Source organism: Lissotriton vulgaris, chromosome 1_1, assembly GCF_964263255.1.
Source record: "Lissotriton vulgaris chromosome 1_1, aLisVul1.2, whole genome shotgun sequence".
Classification (NCBI taxonomy): Eukaryota; Metazoa; Chordata; class Amphibia; order Caudata; family Salamandridae; genus Lissotriton; species Lissotriton vulgaris.
In genome coordinates, this window is record NC_141685.1 from 1816997400 (window position 1) to 1817023003 (window position 25604).

At 48.0% G+C, this 25604-nt stretch overlaps 1 protein-coding gene across 1 annotated transcript in view; it reads right to left on the reverse strand.

Annotated features, from left to right (window-relative positions):
- STAB2 (stabilin 2) overlaps positions 1–25604 on the reverse strand; it is an 880852-nt gene that overhangs the window by 497644 nt on the left and 357604 nt on the right. Inside the window, exons 18-19 of the mRNA XM_086919174.1 lie at positions 22767–22919; positions 1779–1841 (exon numbers count right to left, since the gene is read on the reverse strand). Coding sequence (XP_086775300.1) covers positions 1779–1841; positions 22767–22919 — 216 coding nt within the window. The remainder of the gene's footprint in view (positions 1–1778; positions 1842–22766; positions 22920–25604) is intronic.

The window sequence follows — 25604 nt, forward strand, 5'->3', positions numbered from 1 at the left end:
ACACACTTTTCTTTTGCTTGCGCGAGTTTGCAGTTTTTGTCTCCCTTCAATTTAAGTTATTGTTCTTATGTTGGTGCTTGAACAAAGTATGCTACCCTCGATGCGGCGGTGATAGGGTGATTTGACCACCGATACTCCTTTCTATCAAGATGTTTTATTACGTAAAAGAACAGTGGCCAATGGGAGTTAGTTGGTGGCACAGTAAGGAGAGTTGTGAACTAAGTGTCAGGATATGCTTGACACGCGACTCACCTGTCAGCATCTCCAGTGAGTGATTGCAAATCCTTGAGGCTTCTTGGGAGTATTTGGGTTTAATTTATCCAGATGGTCATTTATCTTCACAATGAAGGTGTTTTATATACATGCAGCGTCTAGACCATGAGGGACTACCATGTATGTGTAGCTCTATGATCAACAAGGAACCCCTCACCTGTGACTGGACTTTTCAGTGCCTTGCCATAGGAACAGCCCCACCCATTCCAGGTCACGTGCTCTGAATGTTGTCTACCGGCGCCAGGAGCTCAAGTCCCTTTGGGGACAATGTTTATATCACTTCACTTCTCATGGACTCCATAGACACCTTTTTGTTTAGTGTCACCTATATACGGCTGTTTCTTTTGTATCTGTGGCCTACATCACACGCATTGTCTCCCTGTTACTGTAAATTGATACTTGTATAGCGCACTACTCACCCGCAAGGGTCTCAAGCTGCTTGTACGAATACCGCTGTGGAACCCATCCTGGCTTTCCCTGTGAGGCGTCTATTCCTGGGCACCCCCAAGGTGGAGGCCAGGCATCCTTAGCGTTGTGGGGGCCGTTGTGGAGATTAAGCAAGCTATTGCCCAGAATTGCAGAGTGGGACTCCATGATTGGAAAAGGCACCAAGGCGAGAATTATCAGGTCCGTGGAATTTTGATCCCAAGACCCGCCGAGGCGGGGAATTGAACCCTGGTCCCGGGCTAGACCTCTGCATCAGGGTCAGCCGCTCTAACCATTGAGCCACACTTCTCCACTGTGCAAAACTGCATAATAAAGAATCACTATCGAGAAAATAAAATATACCGCTGTGTCACCTCACATCCAACTCAAGGTGCCGGGGGCAATGCAGGCCTTGGATGATGCCCTCAGAGTCTTGGTTGGATGTAGGCGCCACGTGTCCTGTCATACTTCTACATGTTTTATTCGTTTTCACTGCTTTTGATACTGTTTTGAAATATGCCAGTTTCTGACTCCCAAAACAATGCAGCCCTTGACATCACTTCAAGGTCACAACTGGCCAAAATATCTGAACAAATGACAACTATAGGACACTAAATGTCACACCATTATCAAAGATATGTTCCCATCCACAGCTTGTTCCCTGACCTTGCCTATTCAGGTGACATTTTCACTTCTGTCGCTTTTTCAGGCGACACCTGAGGGGGAGACTTCTTTAGCCGATCAGCGTTATTTTCTTAAACCTGAATGTCATTGCTACACCTCTCTACGCATCTGTCCAGGGTCCCCTCTATAATGGACCTATCATTGGCACATCTGCGGTCTTTGGCCATGCCCTACGCTCTACAGGCAGTCACCACCTCACTACAATACATGTGGATCTGTAATACTATATAACACAGTCATTTTTAGCTGATTTGTATATCTCTCCCGTTTGATCGTGTCTGGTAATCTTAGACCTAGTGTAATCCGGTCTACAATTTACAAAACTGCAAAAGGTAAAAAAATAAACAACAGCAACAAACTGCATGCAGCTTTATCGAAAGGAAAACAGTGCTTACCGTAGATATGGAATCATTGGGACACATGCTTTTATACAGCAGCGCACAGTTAGCACAGGATCCCTGAAAGACAAGAGATCACTTTCATCAGAATGTTGTGATAGAATTCACTTTTCAATGCTCTAATTACCCTATGATGATGTGCGAGTTAGCATCATATGACTAACTAATGAATTTCGTATATGCACCTATGCTGAATTACTATTCTTGCTTTTTACTTATATTCAAATGTACGTGTGATCATATTAGTTTCTTAGCTTAGCCTGTGTGCCACCATTTTGTGTAACACTCTGTGTCTGCGGGCCCTGCTCGCTCATATGCCCCTCCCGCAGAAATACAGAAATGTACTAAGACAGCAGTTTTCGTTTCTCAGCTTACTGTGGCCGAAACTAACAAGTCTCTTTATCAGTAATGTTCTCATACCCAGAGACGCTGAAGGCTAGCTCCATGGCCTTGAGTAGAGATAATAATGTATCCCTTGCAGGTGCAGATGCCTGCTCTATGAGAGCATTGTTCACCGGTCTGAGGCTCGGTAACTTTCCACAAGGGGCGTACCCTTCGTTACTGTATTGCATTATAATGTATTGCTGTGATGTAGAGAGTCAGTCCTCTCGTTCGCACTCCTAGGAGTGAGGTCGGACAGGGCCCTCTCATATGAGTGTTCTTTGGCCTAATAAAGACTTTTGTTTATTCTTCTCCACTGTCCAGCTGACTTCCTATATAGCGACTATAGGTGAGTGCGGTAAGTCACTCGGGTGGATTTGAGCCAAGCTTATCAGATGGCGCCCGAATAGGGACCCCGCGATAAGGATCTTTCTCACCCGTAAGGGGGTAGCAGAAGACCGGGGACCCGCTGGTCGGCACGGTGGGCCCGGGTACCCATCTGATGCCGAGCTTGGTTCTCGCAGCGCTGCCCCACCCTGCTGATCGGGAGAGGTCCCGGTTCGGATCTTACGCCGGGGTCCAGAAGGCGGAACTTGAAGCTGACCGTGTTGGTCTTGGCAGCCGGAGGTGGAGAACGGTAGAGGTCGGTGCCGCCTACGGAAGGTGAGTGGTCCACCTGTGATTGTTTAAGGAACGGGAGTGTTCCGGGAGACTAGGGTGTCTCCAGCGGTTTGAGGAGCCGGTGTGCTCCTGGGGCTAGTGTGCTCCGGGGAACTCAGAGTACGAGTTGGTGCTCTGACAGACTTGACGAGGTTGGGGACGTATTAGATGTAATTGTTGGTAGCGATCCGACCGGGTGGTACTGTGGTGAAGGCGTGGCTCATTGTGGGCAGACTCTGGTGCGCTTACCCTGAACTCCTAGTGTGATGGTTCAGTGGAGGTGAGATCTGGGTTTCCCGCGGTAAAGTGCGCAGTGATCCATAGTGCCGCACGGGTGGCGGATCTGTTCCCCGTCCTCAGAACAGTTAGTGTACTGTTCGGTCTGCGGTAGAGTCCAGGTTCCCCAGGACTTGGTCGACGGGCCTTGTCCCATTTGGTAACACGTGTTTGGAGATATTGTGTATGTGGGTGTGTGGTTTTCTAATGTATGTTTATATGTGTGTATGAACGAGCTCGAGCTGGTCTGTGATGAAGTGTTTTCTTTCACACCGAAGTAAAGATGCCGTGTTTTAGTAAGTTACGATGTTTTGGATGCTGTTGTCGACCCTCAGATACTAGACTGGCCGAGAGCCAACCTGCACCCCCTGAAGGGACTCCGAGATTTGATATGTATGTCAAACATGGACTGGTCCCGATTTTGTTTGGTACTTTGTGGCACCGGTACACTGCTGATAATGTGGATTTACAATGGCCTTTGACGGGTTCTTTTGATGAAGCTAAGTTGGACTACTTGCAGGACAAATTGTTTGCTAAGCGTAGCCGTCAGAGTATGTTCGACTCTTTGCGAGTGTGGCAGAAAGAGGCCAGGAAACGCAAGATGCGAGAGGAGAAAGAGGAGTATAAAAAGTCCACCCAGACTATGGCGCAGAAGGCGAGAGAGCAGGTCGGAAATGAGAATGCGCTACGTATGGAGCGCTCAGATAGACTTTGTAGGTTGAAAGAAAATAAAAGTTATGTAGTGCGAGAGGACGACCCGGATGAGATGGAAGACATTTTGAATACCCGACCCCCTCCCCCTTATGCCCCACAGTCCTTGTATCCCTCCTTGCCAATTTCAGCCCCTGTTAGTGGAGCTCCGGGTCCTTCAGCAAGTGCCCCCCAACAATCCTCGCCCTCGACACCAATTGTTTCATTACTCCAGACCACTTCACCCGCCCCCTCCCAATTTTCTTTAGCACTTCCTACTGTTTCAGCTAGTACTACCCCCGGCCAGGAAATGCTAACACCGAGTCGAGGCGCAGGTAGCGGACTACTCTCACAGGTACGGAAGTTGCTTACGCGTTCTACGGTTGGTTTAGATGAAAGGAGCATGGTGGCTAATCAGGCATGTCAGTGGGCCAGGAATAATATTTATTCGTTTGAAGATATTTGGTCCACCATGAAAGATTTTGAGCCTTTGATGCAGCAGCACGCTTTGTGGCATATGTCCAATGTATTGATACCGCTTTGGGAGCAGGGGTATGGAGGTGTGGCTCCGGCGACTTTACGAGATATACAGACCGGAGCCTATAGAACGAATACAGGGGTGAAGGAAGTGATGAGTAGTTTACGTGCACTATTACAATACAGGAATGAATTACCCTCTGCTGGCACACCCCATTTCCCAGGTCTCCACCCAATGCGCGAGGTGCACCCTATTTTTCATTCCGAGGTCCCCGAGCTGCTAGACCCAGTAACGAAGGCTGTTACTAGGAACAGGATCGATGCACATTTCCAGGAGCAATGGGTGTATACGCCATGGAAGAGAAGTGAGGTATTATCATTGAAGGCCCAGCTACCGGATTCTCGAAAGAACCCGACTGCCTATTACAAAGAGCTTACAGAAGCGGCGTCTTCCACTGTGATGACGTTGGCCGATGTGGAATTGTTTTTCGGGCTTTTGGTCCCGGTTGATGTGTGGCGGCAAGTGAAAGGTACTGACCACGTGGAAGAGTTAGGAGGTACATGGCAGGAGCTGCAGGATTGGGACAAGGAGCGTAAGCCAGGGGAGAAGCCGAAGGCTGAGATATTAGCTTTGCCAGGGCGCATTATAAAGTATATGCATTCTCTCATTCCCCCGAAAAAGGTAGATTGGGACAAGTTAACGGCTTGTAAGCAGAAAAAGGATGAGGCGGTCTCTGATTTCTTTACGAGGTTTGAGGAAACGTTTATGGATTTTAGTGGGCAGGATGTGTCACAGGATGGAGGGTTACGGCTCTTTGTTAATAGGTTTGTCACGAACTTATTGCCTGAAATTTCAGCTAGACTGCAAGCATCGGAGAGCACGTGGACAACGTCCTCTCCTTCGGGAATACTCAGTATGGCGCAATATTATGAGCACAGGGAAAATGAGAGCAAGGACAAGCAGGAAAAGAAGGCTAAAGATTTAAAGACAAGGGTTTTGCTGCAGCAGGTGGCGAGAGGCAGAGGCAGGGGTGCGAGTCGCGGAGGCGGATTTGGGAGAGGTGAGAACAGGGAAAGGCTGGGACCGAATAAGTGCGCGAAGTGCAAGCAGGAGGGGCACTGGTGGAGGGATTGCCCCCTGCTTCAGTCGAGTACTGGTGTAGGGCGCGGGCGAGGAAGAGGTAGTGGTGATACTGGGAGACAGGTGACACGGTCAGAAGGAGGCGGGAGACCGGGTGGAAATTATTTTGACAATAATACAGGCAGGCAACAGTTGCAGAGGGGTGGTGGTCAGTACTATAATGATGATTACTCAGTGGACGATTTGACAGGGTTCTCCCACAACTAGGACAGCGTAGGACAGAGCCTGGGACCAGTACTTATGGAAGTTGATCAGAGGGGACCTTATGTCGAAGCTGACTTAATGGGGTCTCAACAAAAATTTCTAGTGGATACGGGTGCAATGAAAAGTTCAGTGGCTCGTTCTCGGGTCCCAGGGGCGGCTCTGTCTGGCAAGAATAACATATCCGTGGGTTTCGCAGGAACTCCGGTGATTAGCCCCATTTCTAAACCTCTCACGTTAACGATTGGCCCTTTTACTGTTGATTCACCGTTTTTATTGACATCAAATTGTGGAGAAAATTTGCTGGGTTTAGATTTATTGAAAAGATTGCACACCACCATTTATTGCTCCCCGGATGGCGTGTACCTTACCCTGGGCCCGAATGTTGCCCGCCCATTGCAGTGTTTTTCGAAAGATGACCCATTACCACCTGAATTCCGAGGCATACCCGACAGCTTGTGGGCTGTCAGTGATACAGATGTAGGTAAAATGGATATTGCCCCGGTGACAATAAGAGTGAAGGTGGGAGCGAAATTGCCCAGAGTTCCACAATACAGGATTCCTAGGGAGGGAGAGAAGGCCCTGCTACAAATAATACAAGATTTAATACGGTCTGGAGTAGTGGAAGAGACTGATTCGAACATATGTAACAGTCCTATTTTGCCTATCCTTAAAAGACGATCACCTGAAGCTACTGATAATACTCCTGATGTTTATAGATTTGTGATTGATTTGCGGCACGTAAATAGAGTAGTGGAGCCACAGTACCCGGTGGTCTCGGACATCACTACAATATTGACCATGATTCCCCCTTCGGCCATATATTTCTCTGTCCTAGACTTGAAAAATGCTTTCTTCAGTATTCCTGTACATGAGGAAAGCCGTTATCTCTTCGGATTCTCATTGGCTGGCCGAAGCTTCCGCTTCAAGAGAATTCCTCAGGGGTACACTGAGAGTCCGAGCATATATAGTCAGGCTCTAAAGGCACAATTGGATGAACTGGAACTTCCACCTGGCAACGTCATGTTACAATATGTGGATGATATCCTAATAGCATCGGACGATGAAAAGGGTTGTCGGGATGCTACTGTGAAATTATTGCACCATTTGGCTAAAAGGGGGCATAAAGTGTCCCTTCCGAAATTTCAATGCTGTCGAACGGAGGTCACCTACCTCGGTCACCTCCTTTCGAAAGTGGGGAGGAGATTGACGCCAGAGCGCATAAAAGCGATCACTAACATGCAGGTACCTAACACGCAGCGAGAGGTGCGCGCGTTCTTGGGCATAACATCGTACTGTCGCCAGTGGATACCTAACTATGCGTTACTAACAAAACCCCTATTGTATCTGACTACCAAGGAAGTGCGCGAGCCCCTACCCTGGACCCCCGCATGTCAAGAAGCGTTTGAGTCACTAAAAACGGCTTTATGTTCTGCGCCAGTTCTTGGGACACCTGATTACCAGAAGCCTTTTGTCCTTTACGTACATGAGGCGGAAGGTTGCGCGCTGTCTGTCTTAACTCAGTGTTTCGGGGGGAAGCAGAGACCTTGTGCTTACTTCTCTGCCATGCTCGATAATGTGGCAAGAGCGCTGCCGAGCTGTCTGAGAGCCACGGCGGCTGCTGCGGTCTCTATAAGACAATCGGCAGGGCTCGTACTGGGATCAGACCTCACAGTAATGGTACCGCATGCTGTGGACATTTTGCTGAACAGGACACAGACGCAGCACTTAACTAGTGCTCGTCTTACGGGTTATGAGATGACTCTTTTTGCACCCCATGTTACGATTAAAAGGTGTGCTACACTGAACCCTGCCACCTTGTTACCTATCCCCACAGATACAGATACCAAAGACGATGACATACATGATTGTTTGTTCAGGACTGAAGAGGAGACAAAGGGGAGGGTGGATCTGACAGACAGGCCCTTGGACGAACCAGACGGGGAGTTGTATGTGGATGGGTCCTGTTTTAAATTACCAGACGGTACATCGACGGCAGCATATGCAATAACAACATTACAGACGGTGGTGGAGACTTCTAGGATACCTTATAATTCTGCCCAGGCTGCGGAGATTATTGCCTTACTGAGAGCATGTGAATTGAGTGAGGGGTTAGACGTAAACATTTACACTGACAGCCAATACGCCTTTGGCGTGGCTCATAATTACGGGCGACTTTGGGCAGAACGGGGATTCCTGACCTCTCACGGACAACGCATCCAACATGGCCCACTGATATTACGACTGTTAACGGCCCTGACACTACCCAAAAGATTGGCTGTGATAAAATGTAGCGCACACAAGACAATAGTGGATGATGTAGGGCGAGGCAATGCTTTCGCCGATGAAACAGCAAAAGAGACTGCTAGAGAAAAACTACCACGAATGTTTGTGGCAGGACCAGCTAGATGGGTCCCAGATGTTCACATGTTCGCAGACACTGTACAGAGTGTCAAGAACATACAGGGCAAAGCGACAGACGAGGAATTGAGAGCATGGAAGGATGGGCAGGGACGACTAGATGCGGATGAATGTTGGACAGATGTGACAGACAAGAGACGATGGATGCTCCCGAATGCGTATGTTCTTCCAGTAGTGACAATGGCGCATGGGCCTGCCCATGTGAGCGCCAAGGGCATCTGTAAGCTGTTAGACCCGGTGTGGAGTAATAAAAATATCTCTAAAATGGCCACTAATTTGGTTCGTCAGTGCATGGTGTGTTTGAGACACAATCCTGGAAAAGGTACTCCTGTCCCAACTGGAAATTTTGCACCCCCTTCTTTCCCTTTCGAGGTGATCCAGATGGATTACATCGAAATGGAAAGGGTCAATAACTTGAAGTACGTCCTTGTAGTCGTATGTGCCTTTAGTAGGTGGGTGGAGGCGTACGCTACGAAAGATTGCACAGCCATCTCTACTGCAAAAATGTTGATAAAGGAATATTTTTCCCGCTTCGGATTACCTAGGGTGATCTGGAGTGATAATGGCACGTCCTTCAATGCAGAATTAGTGAAATATCCTCTGTTGACAGATTATCTGTATGCTTTGACTAAAGATCTCCGTTCTATTCATCAGCAGGTAGCAGACACTCTGAAGCCGTTGCCGGAGGGGCCTGGACATTCCATCCACCCAGGGGACTGGGTTGTGGTGCGACGATATCAGCGGAAGTCTTGTCTGGAGCCAAGGTGGTCAGAGCCGCGCCAGGTGCTCCTCACCATGCGCACAGCACTCCGGGTCGACGGAAGGAAGGCGTGGACGCATGCCTCCCATGTGAAAAGAGTCCCGCTTCCGTTGCCTTATGACAAATGGGTACAGGATGGCATCGCTGACGAAGAGAATGAGTCTATTCCGAGGTATGTTCCTTTCTCGGATGCTTCACTGATTGGAGAAGAGCGACGCGGAATAGAGAATTCAGTGAGCTCTACCACTCCCCTTGTTACTAGTGAAGAGACATCAGAAAGTCCAGCGTTTGCCACAGATACGCCTGTTTTGTTTGCTGATCCCGAAGTGCCAGGGAGCACTCGCTACAATTTGAGGCCCCGAAAAAGAAATAACGAGTAACAGTGCTGAAAATGATGGACTAGACACCGGAAGAAGGGCTTAGTGGAGTTTCCGAATAAGAAGATTTAGTGGTAGGGATGGACTTATAAGAGCCCTGGTGTTTAGCCGAAGATTGTGTTCTTTGAGACTATAGAGTGGTGCGGGGCCCGAATTAAGTGCTTCCTTTGTTTACAAATTGTTGAACAGCATCGGTGGAATAAGGTATGGACGGTAAAAGCCTGCCTGTGAGGCTTTGAAGGACACAGGGAGAAGATCCCTTTTTAAGGGTTGAAGAACCCCTCTGGCCGGTTGAGGATTGTCTGGGACTATTTTTCTAGTAGAAGTGTGATTTTTTCCTTTTTTTAGATTTTTGATATTTTGACAGATTTTTCAGAATGTATCCCTTTGGGCGTCCAATTCCTGATGAGGAGCAGCCTTTTGCGGCTCCTCCAAGACCTGTGCCTGATTCCCCTTGGTTGGCCCTTCCCCGGAAAGGAAAGATTGTGGTCATAATAATTGTTTTGATTGCCTTTTTAGTGACTCTTGGAATATTGTTTTTCCTAGACAAAGCTTACCCCGTTCATGTATTTGCACCCACACCCACTGCTGTTCCTGAACACAATATGATTACTGTTGACTATGGTGAAAGAATGTTGCGTAAAAGTTATAAAGACAATGTTTTTATTAAGACCATGCACACGCCACTACCAACTTAACAGATTGTTGGGTTTGTGGGCTTTTACCTTCTGCTGCTTATAAGAAAGACAGATTCCTTGCCCTCCCTTTGACGCCAGTGAATAGTTGTGTGGGGTGGTATACTCTTATAGGTCTTGTTAAATACTTCCAGCAGCCAGATTCCCTGACTCCTCGACTGCAGAATAGGGGGTGGACAATGACAATGCGAGTACGCCCTCTGCCTCCATCTTCCCTTGGACGAATATATACTGATGGACGTTTTGACCAGACTTTTATAGAGACATGTGAGAAAAGGCTGGGTCGATTCTTGACCCCAAATGATACCGACAGACTAAGGGATAGTTTCCTGAAATTGAATGCCACTCTGTCCTACAGACACCCCCCGAGGAGTAACGACAGTTCCAAGTCTCTGATACCACTGGCTGTGGTGGGTCCTTCTCCATTTTTCTGTATAGAGGGAAGGGGTCCTGTCAAAGTTGGCAATAGCTCTTGTAATGTGACTGCTTCAATACGCTTACCTCTTAGCCCCTCTTTGATTGCCCCACCCAGTATCTATTTTGTCTGCGGTGATAGTGGATACTTATGGTTGCCCGAGGGTTGGGGTGGGGTGTGCTACCTGGCCTATATGATTCCCCCTGTGTATGTGGCTCCCTCTGATTACCACAAAACTCATCGTCGATTCCCCAGTCCTCAGGAGCAGCCACAAGAGCAGCGTAAAAGGAGGGAACTTCAGGTAGATGATGTCGATCAGACGGACACCTCGTACCAACAATGGACTGATTTTTCGAAGGGTTTTCTTCCTTTCTGGGGTCCAATATTCAACAGCAGAGCTATTAGGCGACTGTCTAGGGTAATGGAAAAGGTAGTTCTAACTGAAGCCGACATTACGACTAACATATCTGTTGAGATTCAGGCTATGAGATTATTCACGATCCAGAACAGGATGGTGCTTGACGTCATACTGGCTGATAGGGGCGGGGCCTGTCGCGTCATCGGGACGTCTTGCTGTGTATATATACCTGACTCCGCCCCGACTGTTAACTTAGCGGTACAGAAATTACATAGATTAGCGACTGAACTACATCAAGACAATGGGACGTGGTCCCTACAAGGGTGGCTCTGGGGTGCCTTCTCTTCCTGGGGTTGGAAAATATTGATGGGTTTGGTTGGTGTGGTGAGTGTAATACTGACTTGCTGCCTTTGCATATACTGCCTCCCTCCATGTTGTTCAATGTGTGCTGCGAATATGCGTCCGAAAAAGAAGTTACCTGGTCAATATACCACTTCTATGATTACTGAAATTCCTGCTGATGCAAGTTGGTTGATGTTCATTGCAGAAGATGTTCTAGACTAAAGAAATATAGTCCTGCCCATAGAATGGATGTCGGCACTACCTTTTGCAAATAAATGAGGCTATAGTTAGCCAATGATGCTAAAAGGAGGGTCTGATAGAATTCACTTTTCAATGCTCTAATTACCCTATGATGATGTGCGAGTTAGCATCATATGACTAACTAATGAATTTCGTATATGCACCTATGCTGAATTACTATTCTTGCTTTTTACTTATATTCAAATGTACGTGTGATCATATTAGTTTCTTAGCTTAGCCTGTGTGCCACCATTTTGTGTAACACTCTGTGTCTGCGGGCCCTGCTCGCTCATATGCCCCTCCCGCAGGAATACAGAAATGTACTAAGACAGCAGTTTTCGTTTCTCAGCTTACTGTGGCCGAAACTAACAAGTCTCTTTATCAGTAATGTTCTCATACCCAGAGACGCTGAAGCCTAGCTCCATGGCCTTGAGTAGAGATAATAATGTATCCCTTGCAGGTGCAGATGCCTGCTCTATGAGAGCATTGTTCACCGGTCTGAGGCTCGGTAACTTTCCACAAGGGGCGTACCCTTCGTTACTGTATTGCATTATAATGTATTGCTGTGATGTAGAGAGTCAGTCCTCTCGTTCGCACTCCTAGGAGTGAGGTCGGACAGGGCCCTCTCATATGAGTGTTCTTTGGCCTAATAAAGACTTTTGTTTATTCTTCTCCACTGTCCGGCTGACTTCCTATATAGCGACTATAGGTGAGTGCGGTAAGTCACTCGGGTGGATTTGAGCCACGCTTATCAGTTGGATGTGTTATTGTTGTTCATAAAAGATCAAAAGTAATCCAGGCAACCAAAAAACAACCTCCTGGGAAACCTGGTGCCTCTGGATAGAGTGCCACGGCCACCCTTGAGGTGTTCTCAATGGTGGATGTTTTAACTAAAGTATTGACCAATCAAGGAAAAAGACAATATTATAATTTACATAAATGCTGAACTATTAATACTTTAATACAAATCCCTGGTTTGTCTCTGTAAGTTCGGGTATTTTCTCTCACTGCTTTCATTCTTTATGCGGAGTCTGTCCTCTGTTTCCAAAGGGGGAGTGAAACGCCCACGTTGAAGCGCACTGTGCGGATCCCAGCATGCAGAAGTTGTTGCCAAGGAATTCCAATTCCTCCAGCCTTCCCGAGGTGATTCATTGTCTCTGTATAATGTGTGCATGGTGTGAAGTACTGTGACACCCTACACCTTTTAAAAATATATATTTTAGAAATATCAACATGAGTACCTGGTGGCATTATGGGCTGTGTTAAATAACAATTTAATAGTCATATTTTAACCTTGTATAGATTTGGAGAATATTTTGTTCTTTGCATTTTAACACAATTAGATCATTCCAGGGCCGGCCCAAGGCATGTGCAAACTGTGCACCTGCACAGGGCCGCCAAACCCCAGGGGCCGCCACGAGGATCGGATCTGAAGGATCACTGGCGGCCCCCTGGCAGGATTTATTTACAACAAGGGGTGGTGAGGGACAGAGTCTCTGAATTAAGCAGAAAGCTCTCACCCAGTCAAGAGATCAGGGCTAGATCCAACACCGTTTTTTAGCTCACTGCACCATCCCAGTTTCAGAACCTGGCTGTATGCAAATTAGTCTGTTCCTGTCCCAGTGGATGATGGGAACAGGGCAAACCAAACTACAAAAGCCAATTCTTACACTGGGAAGGAACCAAGCTCCCGGGTACCGGTTTCTGGCATTACAGCCGTCTTCGGCCCGGTTTGCTTGAATCCTGATGGTGCAATGAGCAAGGGTCTCACATCTGAGAATACCCTTCCACGCTTAGGGTGGACAAAAATATTTACAACAAGGGGTGGTGAGGGACAGAGTCTCTGAATTAAGCAAAAAGCTCTCACCCAGTCAAGAGATCAGGGCTAGATCCAACACCGTTTTTTAGCTCACTCTGTTCATCACCACCCCCTTTTCTGAATCGTTTTTGGCCACTATAGGTGTGGCAGGGTATACTCAGACATGAGTCCCTTTCGCACTGCACCATCAGGATTCAAGCAAGCCAGGCCGAAGAAGGCTGAAATGCCAGAAACCGGTCCCCGGTAGCTTGTCTCCTTTCTGGTGAAGAATTGGCTTGGTAGTTTAGTCTGCCCTGTTCCCATGATGCACTGGGCCAGGGACAGACTGATTTGCATATAGCCAGGTTCTGAGCTGGGATGGGGCAGTGAGATAAATAACGGTGATGGATCAAGCCCTGATCTTTGGACTGGGTAAGAGTGGTCTGCTTAATTCAGACACTCTGTTCATCACCACCCCTTTTTCTGAATCCCTGGCAGGATTTGGCGGCCTCCGACCGGGCAATGCGTGAGCGTTTTTGTTTTCACTGCAGCCGCGTAGCTGGTGGGGAGGAGGGTGGGGGGTGACAGAAGAGATAGCCCCTTCGAGTTATCTCTATCTATCGGCAACAAGGAAAGTTAAAATGAAAAGGAAGCCAGGGCCAGAGTCATACTGACCTGTGCAATTCGTCGTCGACCGTTCCCGTCCCCAGTCTGTGACTCTATCGACAATTTTACCGGCATTTTCAAGGTGTTTAAATACCCCAGCTTAATATCGTACACCTGTTAGCGCTTGCTCTCGCGCCAAAAAATGACGTCAGAGCAAGCAAGGCATATCGGAAGATGTAGTAAAACACTGATATCATAATGAAGAGAGAACTACAAAACGGACTAGTCAAAAAGAATAACGTAAATGCACTGCTCTAAAATAATGTTGGAATAATTAAACATCGAATGAGCAATTTAAACCAGTATCTTCAATTAAATACATTTCGATCCTATGTCAAATAACCAATACAAACTTGCGCATCTGCCTGCACTAGTGTTTTATCAATTTATTGACATTATTACCAGTATTTTCAAAATGTTAACACATGCTGGGTCAATATCGTACACCTATTTTGGCTAGCTCTTATGTCTGAGAATGACATCATGGTAAGCGTGGCATGTTGGGAGATGCAGTGTCGTATTTCTATCGTGATGCGGAGAGAGCTCTAAAAACGGACTAACTCAAAGGAAATCCGTAAAAGGCACTGCGCTACGATAATGTAACAATAATTAAACGTGGAGGATGCTGAAACAAATGGTATCTTCAATACAATATTTTTCGATCCTATGTCGAACCGATTGGCAGGGAGCTTTGCCAATTGGATCCAGTTCCCTTTTTTCAGATGTTGTTAGTATGAGTGTGGTGAGGGTATGACTGTGTGAGAATGTCTGTGATGGATTGTTGGTTACCAGGGGGGGGGGTAATTATTTTGGTGTATTGTGTCCTTTTGTATAAAGACCTGTATTTTATATTATGTATATACTGATGTGTTCCTCTTTTTTCTTTTTTTGAATGAAATACCAATGCATTTGGATTTGTGAGATTTATATATCTATTATGAAAGCGGTTACAAATCAGAAAACAAAAAAACTCTCTATATAAAAAAATGAATTTCTTCTTTTTTGAATTAATATGAAAAAGGACTCTTTCTGAAAGAAATAATATGGAAATAATGAATAAAACGTTATACTTTTTTAAAGAAAGCAAATAAGACTGTTTTGTATGTGTCACCCATATTGAATTGACTGCTAAAACAAAGTATACCTTTGTACTAATATATTGTGGCCATCGAGGGAAAATTGCTCTTCTTACTACAATACATTATCTTCTCTTCCAGGTGCATTATATTAGCACACACTATAGCATGTTCATCATAAAGATGCGCCTACAGTGGGCTGCCTTTTAGCTATAACTAGGAATTGTATACAAGTAGAAAATGTCAACATACATGGTCTTTCTGAGCTTTAATATTGTTTGCATATTTTAATGTACTGTATAATGCTGTCTGATGTTTGTTATGCTTTTATGGATGTTTTCATGCATTCAAATAAAGTTTACAACAACAACACCCTACACTGATATGAGTAGCGCTATACAATAAATGAAATGCATATGAGAGAAGGCTATGGAGAGATGAAGGACACTGTTGGAGGAGGGTGGGTGTAATGGTATCTGCGGAGAAAGATGTAATTGATGGGGTACCAAAAAAGACTTTCGCACTAGTGCTATAACCGGCCCTGTCTTGGCATTCCTGATTTTATTTAATTAGCAGTCATGTCATTAGGGCAACTGTGGAACATATTAAAGTGTGTGCTAATTATATTTACTGCTATATTAAATGTTTCAAGTTTGAAGGTGATTTTACTAATGTTTTTTACGGGAAAAATGAAAGTGGAGCTGGATGGGGGTTGATATGGGGCTGGGGCCCAAGGTCAGCTGTGAGATAAGGCGCACTGCAGAGGGATGATAGAAAAGTGGATAATCATCAGGCTTGGAAGTGCTTGCTTTCAAGCCTGGCCTGTTGGAATTTGAGGGTTTGCACTTAGGTCCAGACATTGCTCTTACTTTCAAATAACTCTCAACATGGTCTGTATACACACAGAATCGATCCATTGCATCATGGTGACTGCTTGCAAGTAGATATGATGTAATCTAGGGCTTGCAGGCTACCACAAGAAGCGTCAAATTGGGCCCGCAGTGGCCCACCCAAATGCTCCTTTGGCCCACCCAAAAATAAGATCCTAGAGGTGGGCCTGCCTGAAAGTCTGTTTTCCTTCTAACTAAATAGTGAGACTTTGAATGCTAGAAAATGAGATCTAAAGCGGATTAGTTTCATAGTACACCACTGTGCTGTGTGAAGAAATTGTATAGTACAAAATGTATGTGTTGGTGCAAGAATGGAATTTCACATAACATAAAACATGCTTGCTAATGTAAACTGTAAACAAGTCAGACAAAAAGTGTACAATTTGGTCACCTCTCACAAGTCTATGACTTGTAAACGTGGATGACCATCAGGTGCATAATGACCTGAAACTTCATAGTTGAAGTTTTATAATATTAGCAGGCAGTTTGCTGAATTCCCATAAATATGTAATGTAGATACAGCAGACAAGTTTGACACTGGTTGGATCGCAAGCTCGGTTGCTACTCTATCAGCACCATGTCAGCCAAAGCTGAGGAGAGAGTCCCCCTCTAAGCCTTGGTTCACTCCTGAGCTGAGGACTCTTAAACATGCATGCAAAATATTGGAGAGAGCATGGCGCTCCAGTGGCTTCTGCCCTACTGATAAACACGCTCCTAGTGCCAAACAAAAGCTCTATTATGGGGCTGTTGGAGTGGCCAAAGGCCAGTACTACTCCGCTCGCATTGAGTGGGCCAACAACAACTCTAAAGAAATTTTTGCAATTGTGCAGAGCTTCTTGACCCCTAGCGCCCAGGCGGCGGTTGCACCTGTCTCAGAGACTTGGTGCAACACTTTGGCGAAATTCTTTAGGGATAAAATAATTAGCATCCAAGAGACGTTCTCAACTTCTCCCAGGAAGCCCACAGGGGCTGCATGGGCGTGGCCGATGGCAGAATCTGCCCACACTTTTTCTGCATTTAGGTCTGTCGATCTCTCCAGCTCCCTCAAAATTCTTAAGACCTTTAAGTCGGGTTCACCTAATGACCCATGTGCAGCCAGGCTTCTGTCTGATGTGGCTGATACCATTAATTTAGAAGTAAATTTCATGGTTAAAAAGTCATTTCGTGAGGCCCGCGTTCCAATGTTATGGAAACAGGCACTGATTCTTCCCTTACTTAAGAAGCCGTCACTTGACCCTCTGCTACCCGAGAATTACCGCCCGATCTCGCTTTTGCCAAGTTTGGCCAAGGTACGCTAGAAGTTGGTTACGTCTCAATTCACAAACTATGTTGAGGTCTCAGGTTTGCTTCATCCGGCACTATTTGGCTTCCGATCGTCGCAGAGTATGGAGTCAGCATTGCTAGAGGTGACAGAGGCGATTCGGGAGTGTCTGGATGCCGGTGGGAGAGCAGCATTGGTTATGCTAGATCTCTCTGCGACATTCAACACTGTGCCCCACTCTCTGCTCCTGGACAGTTTATTGGAAATAGGTATCTCTGGCCTGGCATTGCAATGGATCAGGTCCTTCTTGTAAGGACAGTCGCAGCAGGTTTGGCTTCCTCCGTGTGCCTCTGCACCTATGTAGATGACTACTGGTGTACCGCAGGGATCATCACTCAGCCCCCTGTTTTTTAACATCTACGTGACTCCGCTGGTTTACCTTGCGGAGTCACTGGGGGCTAAAGTGATGGCCTATGCCAACGATACCTAGCTGTTGTTCTCTTGGAGTAAGGAGGGTGACTCGTTTGTGGCAGCCCAACACTGTCTGTCTTCAGTCTTTCACTGGATGGCGAATGCACAGCTGAAATGCAATGAAGGAAAGTCTGAAGTTCTGCTGTATGGCTCCTTTTCGACGGATTTCAGAGAGAGGCTCTGGCCTCCTGGTTTTCCACGACCCATTGCGAGCAAAGGCGCCGTTAAAAATCTTGGCGTCTGGTTCGATGAAAATCTGAATTTTGTGACACAAGTGAAGAAGTTGGCCTGTTTGCTGCTTTGGCACTCTGAAAATCTTGAGGAAGTTTCTTTCCCTTCTGCCAGGTAGTGCCAAAGAAACTGTGGTCCGTGCCCTGATTCTGTCTCGCTTAGACTATGCCAACACCCTCTTGGTCGGCAGTCCAGGTTTTCGTGCTAAGAAATTGCAAGCTGTTCAAAACTAGGCGGCCAGACTTCTTTTGGGTTTGTCATCAAGGCATATTGTTTGCACCTGTTTGCGCTCCTTGCATTGGCTTCCACTTCAATCTCATTTGAAATTTAAAATGTTGTTAATCGATCATCGGGCCCTTTATGGCCTAGGCCCTATTTATTTGCAGAAGAGGTTTGCCTTCTATACACCAGGGAGACAGCTGCGCTCATCTGCTCTGCTATTGATTCAGACCCCTAGGTTTAATCGCCAACGACTTGGTGGGAATTCCTTTGTGCGTAAAGCGGGTCTGGCCTGGAACCTGCTGCCCCTGGATCTTCGGGGCATACAGGAACCACTGCTGTTTAAGAAAAAACTAAAAACGCTGATCTTTTAATCTCCGATGGTTGTGCACTTTTTCCTTTTCTGAAGCAAGCGCCAGGACACTTTCGAGTAGCCATGCGCTGTATAAATTAAACATAACATAACATAACATAACATAACATCACAAAATGAACAAACACTTCTGTGGTACTGTACTTTGCTTTAAACAATGGGTCCCTAGGAGTTAACAACCACCAACAGGAAAACAGTACAAATTCACATTCACGCAAATAGCAAGGAGAGTCCTGGCCGCCAACCAAAGGAGAGCATCTTGTGCCTTTCCAGTGACACTGGTCTCTCCTCCCTTCCCCCTACACAGATCTCCCTCTCCTCCCCGTACACTGGTCTCCCTCTCCACCCCTGTACACTGATCTCCCTCTCCTCCCCATACACTGCTCTCCCTCTCCTTCCCATACACTGATCCCCTTCGCCTCCACCTACAATGGTCTCCCTCTCCTCCCCCATACACTGCTCTCCCTCTCCTCCCCATACACTGCTTTCTCTCTCCTCCCCCCTACACTGCTCTCCCTCTCCTACCCATACACTGCTCTCCCTCTCCTCCCCATACAATGATCTCCCTCTCCCCTGTACACGGATCTCCCTCTCCTCCCTGTACACTGGTCTCCCTCTTCACCCCTGTACACTGATCTCCCTCTCCTCCCCATTCATTGACCACCCACTCCTTCCCATACACTGATCACCCTCTCCTCCCCCGTACACTGCTCTCCCTCTCCTCCCCATACACAGCTCTCCCTCTCCTCCCCATACACTGATGTCCCTCTCCTCCACATACACCACTCTCCCTTTCCTCCCCGTACACTGATCTCCCTCTCCCTCATACACGGATCTCCCTCTTCTCCCCGTACACTGATCTACCTCTCCTCCCCCGTACACTGCTCTCCCTCTCCTCCCCATACACTGCTCTCCCTCTCCTCCACATACACTGATCTCCCTCTCCTCCACATACACCACTCTCCCTCTCCTCCCCGTACACGGATCTCCCTCTCCTCCCCGTACACTGGTCTCCCTCTCCACCCCTGTACACTGATCTCCCTGTCCTCCCCATTCATTGACCTCCCTCTCCTTCCCATACACTGATCACCCTCTCCTCCCCCGTACACTGGTCTCCCTCTCCTCCCCATACACTGATCTCCCTCTCCTCTCCATACACTGATGTCCCTCTCCTCCACATACACCACTCTCCCTCTCCTCCCCGTACACTGATCTCCCTCTCCCTCTCCTCCCCATTCATTGACCTCCCTCTCCTCCACATACACTGCTTTCCCTCTCCTCCCCATACACTGCTCTTCCTCTCCTCCCCATTCATTGACCTCCCTCTCCTACCCATACACTGATCTCCCGCTCCTCTCCATACACTGTTCTCCCTCTCCTCCCCATTCATTGACCTCCCTCTCCTCCACATACACTGCTCTCCCTCTCCTCCTCATACACTGCTCTCCCTCTCCTCCCCATTCATTGACCTCCCTCTCCTCCCCCATACACTGCTCTCCCTCTCCTACCCATACACTGCTCTCCCTCTCCTCCCCATACACTGCTCTCTCTCCTCCCCATACACCACTCTCCCTCTCCTCCCCATTCATTGACCTCCCTCTCCTCCCCATTCATTGACCTCCCTCTCCTCCCCCATACACTGTTCTCCCTCTCCTACCCATACACTGCTCTCCCTCTCCTCCCCATACACTGCTCTCCCTCTCCTCCCCATTCATTGACCCCCCTCTCCTCCCCCATACACTGCTCTCCCTCTCCTCCCCATACACTGCTCTCCCTCTCCTACCCATACACTGCTCTCCCTCTCCTGCCCATTCATTGACCTCCCTCTCCTTCCCATACACTGATCACCCTCTCCTCCCCCGTACACTGGTCTCCCTCTCCTACCCATACACTGATCTCCCTCTCCTCCCCATTCATTGACCTCCCTCTCCTTCCCAAACACTGATCACCCTCTCCTCCCCCGTACACTGGTCTCCCTCTCCTCCCCCATACACTGATCTCCCTCTCCTCCCAATACACTGATTCCCCTCTCCTCCCCCGTACACTGGTCTCCCTCTCCTCCCCCCATACACTGATCTCCCTCTCCTCCCCATACACTGATCTCCCTCTCCTCCCCATACACTACTCTCCCTCTCCTCCCCTGTACACTGGTCTCCCTCTCCACACCTGTACACTGATCTCCCTCTCCTCCCCATTCATTGACCTCCCTCTCCTCCACATACACTGATCTCCCTCTCCTCCCCATACACCACTCTCCCTCTCCTCCCCCCGTACACTGGTCTCCCTCTCCACACCTGTACACTGATCTCCCTCTCCTCCCCATTCATTGACCTCCCTCTCCTCCCCATACACTGATCTCCCTCTCCTCCCCATACACTGCACTCCCTCTCCTCCCCATTCATTGACCTCCCTCTCCTCCCCATACACTGATCTCCCTCTCCTCCCCATACACTGCTCTCCCTCTCCTCCCCATTCATTGACCTCCCTCTCCTCCCCATACACTGAATCCCCTCTCCTCCCCCGTACACTGGTCTCCCTCTCCTCCCCATACACTGATCACCCTCTCCTCCCCCGTACACTGGTCTCCCTCTCCTCCCCATACAATGATCTCCCTCTCCTCCCCATACACTGATCACCCTCTCCTCCCCGTACACTGGTCTTCCTCTCCTCCCCATACAATGATCTCCCTCTCCTCCCCATACACTGATTCCCCTCTCCTTCCCCGTACACTGGTCTCCCTCTCCTCCCCATACACTGATCACCCTCTCCTCCCCCGTACACTGGTCTCCCTCTCCTCCCCATACAATGATCTCCCTCTCCTCCCCATACACTGATCACCCTCTCCTCCCCCGTACACTGGTCTCCCTCTCCTCTGCATACAATGATCTCCCTCTCCTCCCCATACACTGATTCCCCTCTCCTCCCCCGTACACTGATCTCCCTCTCCTCCCCATACACTGATTCCCCTCTCCTCCCCCGTACACTGGTCTCCCTCTCCTTCCCATACACTGATCTCCCTCTCCTCCCCATACACTACTCTCCCTCTCCTCCCCCGTACACTACTCTCTCTCTCCTCCACATACACTGATCTCCCTCTCCTCCCCATACACCACTCTCCCTCTCCTCCCCATACAAGGATCTCCCTCTCCTCCACATACACTGATCTCCCTCTCCTCCCCATACACTGATCTCCCTGTCCTCCCCATACACCACTCTCCCTCTCCTCCCCGTACACTGGTCTCCCTCTCCTCCACATACACCACTCTCCCTCTCCTCCCCCATACACTACTCTCCCTCTCCTCCCCCATACACTGCTCTCCCTCTCCTCACCATACACTGCTCTCCCTCCCCTCCCCATACACTGCTCTCCCTCTACTCCCCATACACCACTCTCCCTCTCCTCCCCGTACACTGGTCTCCCTCTCCTCCACATACACCACTCTCCCTCTCCTCCCCGTACACTGGTCTCCCTCTCCTCCACATACACCACTCTCCCTCTCCTCCCCAATACACTACTCTCCCTCTCCTCCCCATACACTGCTCTCCCTCTACTCCCCATACACCACTCTCCCTCTTCTCCCCATACACTACTCACCCTCTCCTCCCCGTACACTGGTCTCCCTCTCCTCCCCATACACTGATTCCCCTCTCCTCCTCCGTACACTGGTCTCCCTCTCCTCCCCCGTACACTGGTCTCCCTCTCCCCCACATACACCACTCTCCCTCTCCTCCCCCATACACTGCTCTCCCTCTCCTCCCCATACACTGCTCTCCCTCTACTCCCCATACACCACTCTCCCTCTCCTCCCCATACACTGCTCTCCCTCTACTCCCCATACACCACTCTCCCTCTTCTCCCCATACACTACTCACCCTCTCCTCCCCCGTACACTGGTCTCCCTCTCCCCCACATACACCACTCTCCCTCTCCTCCCCCATACACTGCTCTCCCTCTCCTCCCCATACACTGCTCTCCCTCTACTCCCCATACACCACTCTCCCTCTCCTCCCCATACACTGCTCTCCCTCTACTCCCCATACACCACTCTCCCTCTTCTCCCCATACACTACTCTCCCTCTCCTCCCCCATACACTGCTCTCCCACTCCTCCCCATACACTGCTCTCCCTCTACTCCCCATACACCACTCTCCCTCTCCTCCCCATACACTGCTCTCCCTCTACTCCCCATACACCACTCTCCCTCTTCTCCCCATACACTACTCACCCTCTCCTCCCCCGTACACTGGTCTCCTTCTCCTCCCCGGTACAATGCTCAGAAACAACAATTCAACCCATATCAGAATAGAGGTGCGGTTATGTGCGAACTTGCTTGCTGCCTCACCAGCATGTAGGTTGGATTCACCCAACCTTCTAGAAGGCCCCATCCAGCCCAGGCTCAGTTTATATCTGTGAGAGATGGGAGACTCAGGGGAGACAGACTCCTTTGGGGACGTGAGTCCCTGAGCAATGAATACAATAGATTTTCAAGATCAATAGTTTCAACTAACCTCCACTGTTTTTCTCTAAAAATGCGATTTTAAAACACAAACAGAAGATGTTTCTACCATGATCATTTCGCTCTTTGATGAATCACATCTGTGCGGGAGAATGGGCATGATGGAGGGAGGAACCAGGACACCGTCCAGAGTGTAAATCCGACCATATTCTGCAGGGACGTCTGCTTCCACGATGTTTATTCCATTTACTTGAATTTTACCCTGTAAACAAATGGAAAACATGCCTTTCAGATATACATGTATCCATGCATTGTGTATAAAAATAATGCAACTCATATTAAAAACAGATAGGACATTTTGCCATTAGATCCTTTCCTTGGCAACACAATAGTGCCTAATGGTAGAAATTTTTCCGATATCCCTCACAGGCTTCCTGGAGTATAACAAAACTGGTCTGACCACTGGACTTAGATTTCATGCACACTGTTATGACTACTACATTGAGAGTCACTCATCTGATTTCTAGCGTCTAAGGCCAGTGCTTAATTTAAAAAAAAAAATAAGTCCAGAGGCCCAGTGTCTGGTGCATTCGTTGGTCCAGGGGTCCAATATTAAGGCTGTTTAGTCTTGATTTCCTGTCACACCTCTTTAATCCACCTGCCCCTTTATCTCACTCTTGTAGGTTCGTTGTCATCTCTACTTTTCCCCTTTGTCACTTTAGTCCATCTTTCTCTTCTTCCTTCTTTCTCCCGTTTCTGTATTTTTCTCCCTTTTGCTCTCGATCACAAATTGTTGAGGAAATTAAGAGCCAATCCACAAAAAATAGTGCCAGTGGGCCACACCTGCAACTACATGCTCTGTGTAAGGCAGAGAATAATCTACTTCATAAGTGCCAGTTATAAGAACAATATTTGCCACAAAGGAGTTCTGCCACTGAGAGCAGGCACTAGAGTGCTTCATTCACCAGTCAGATATCTAATACAAACAGTCTACACTTACCAACTGCATGGCAAGATTCTACATACCAACAGTTTATACATTGAAAGAATCAAACTTGTTCATCAACTCATAACTGCAAGGAGACAATTACATTCATAAAACATGGGATGCATATTGTATCTCTGGCTGTATGGGTGATTCACTTGAACACCTACCATGTACCATACGCTCTCCAATTGCTCTGAGGCATAAGTAATGTGGTGTGAGAAACACTTTACAAAATACTGAAATAAGTCAGTGGTGTAGCAAGGGAGTCGGGGGCGGTTTGCCCCGGGCGGCACGAGTTTTGGCGACTGCCCTCCGCTTTACCTGCGGCAGTTGCGGGCGGTGGTGAACGCAGGACTCATCAGCGTCCCCCTGCTCTTACATTCTGCTTCCGCGTGCAGCAAACGCAGGGACAGACACGAGTGGCACAAGTCCTAGCTATGCCACTGAAATAAGTGCAATTTAAATTAAATAAACAAGGCCAGTAACACTTTTACAGGGGCATTTGATTATAATCCAGGTTCTATAGTGAGAGTGCAAAGGTTTATAATAATAATAATAATAATACAGAGCTGTGAGAAAGTGTATTATAAGCTGAAGTGAATGGTGGTCCTCTTCAAGTAATAATGGCAGTATTCGTTGCCAGGTCCACTTAAGTCTCTGTAATTTAAACCTGAGCTTAGTCCTTGGCAGATGTAGCACAAAGCCGAAAACATGAACTTGGGAGAAATGTGTACAGCATTCAGGGCCGGATTGGCCTTACTGCGTATCAGGCGTTTCCCTGGAAGGCTGGAAGGGCGGGGGTTGGTTTTATTACTGAGGGCCAGTTTTACGGCGGTCCTGCAATATCGATGCCCAGTAACAAACGCAGCAAGCGTTCCCAGTCTCCCGGTGTCAGGCAGTGCTTATCCAGGGACTGGTCCAAGAAAATTGCCAAGGCTGCTTTTCGTTCCCAGTCCATCCCTGACAGCATTAATAAGTAGCAAAACAGTTAAAAAGTAAAAAACACAACACAATAAAAATCCCACTCCAAATTATAACAAGCATTTACAATGCAACGGTTTCGCCTTTGCAAAAGTTAGAGCTATTGGCATTGTGAATGACAAAATGTTTATTTATGTGTTGGTTTTGAAAACAGATAAATAAATGACATTGTCATTTACATTGCCAATAGCTTATTCTCTCGCAAATGTGAGACCTATTGTACCCTACTGGACGAGCTCAGCAGACAGCAATTACTTGCAGACGAGTTCTATAACACAACAGTGTTCTGCTCCAATGTCCACTTTTACAGAATTTTCCGCTCTGCCCCAATGGAAAAGCACTGCGATGCAAGGCTGCTGTGTCTCAGAAGAGAGGCGCTGTGGGTGAAGGGGTGGGCGTCCCCTTCACACTTGCACCCCTGCCCCCAGTGCAGAAGTCTATGGTTGAAAAGGGAGCAGCCCTTCTCACTGTCTGCTTTGCCCCAGCAGAGAGGCCCTGTGAATGAAGGGGACCCGGGTCCCTTCACCCGGCCCTGTACCTCGACGGAGTTAGTCACGCAGAAGGGGTGCGGGCCTGAATGCAATTTGCATGCTGCCGGCCGGACCTCCCGAAGCTGCGGCCCTCCTCCTCGCGAGGCGCGCACGGTTCCTTTTGTGTGGATTTACGGGCTGAGGCTTCAATGATCCCCCGCACATTTGCATTTAAATAGCGACATCAAGCGATTCGCGTGCTGCACACCAGTGAGCCCCCAGATGTCAGACCCAACCGAGTCAGTCAGATGGCCGCAGCCCAGCTGTCCCGGCCCCACATCATACCGAAGCATTCAGTGACCTTAAAGGGGCAGTACTCGCACTACAGTTGGGGTCGGGCTTCCCTTCACTTTCGACAAATAAGCAGAGTACAATACATGAATGTTTGTAAATTGGTGACGTTACGCAACAATCACAGGTATGTTTTTATATCTGTTTTTCTGGCAGC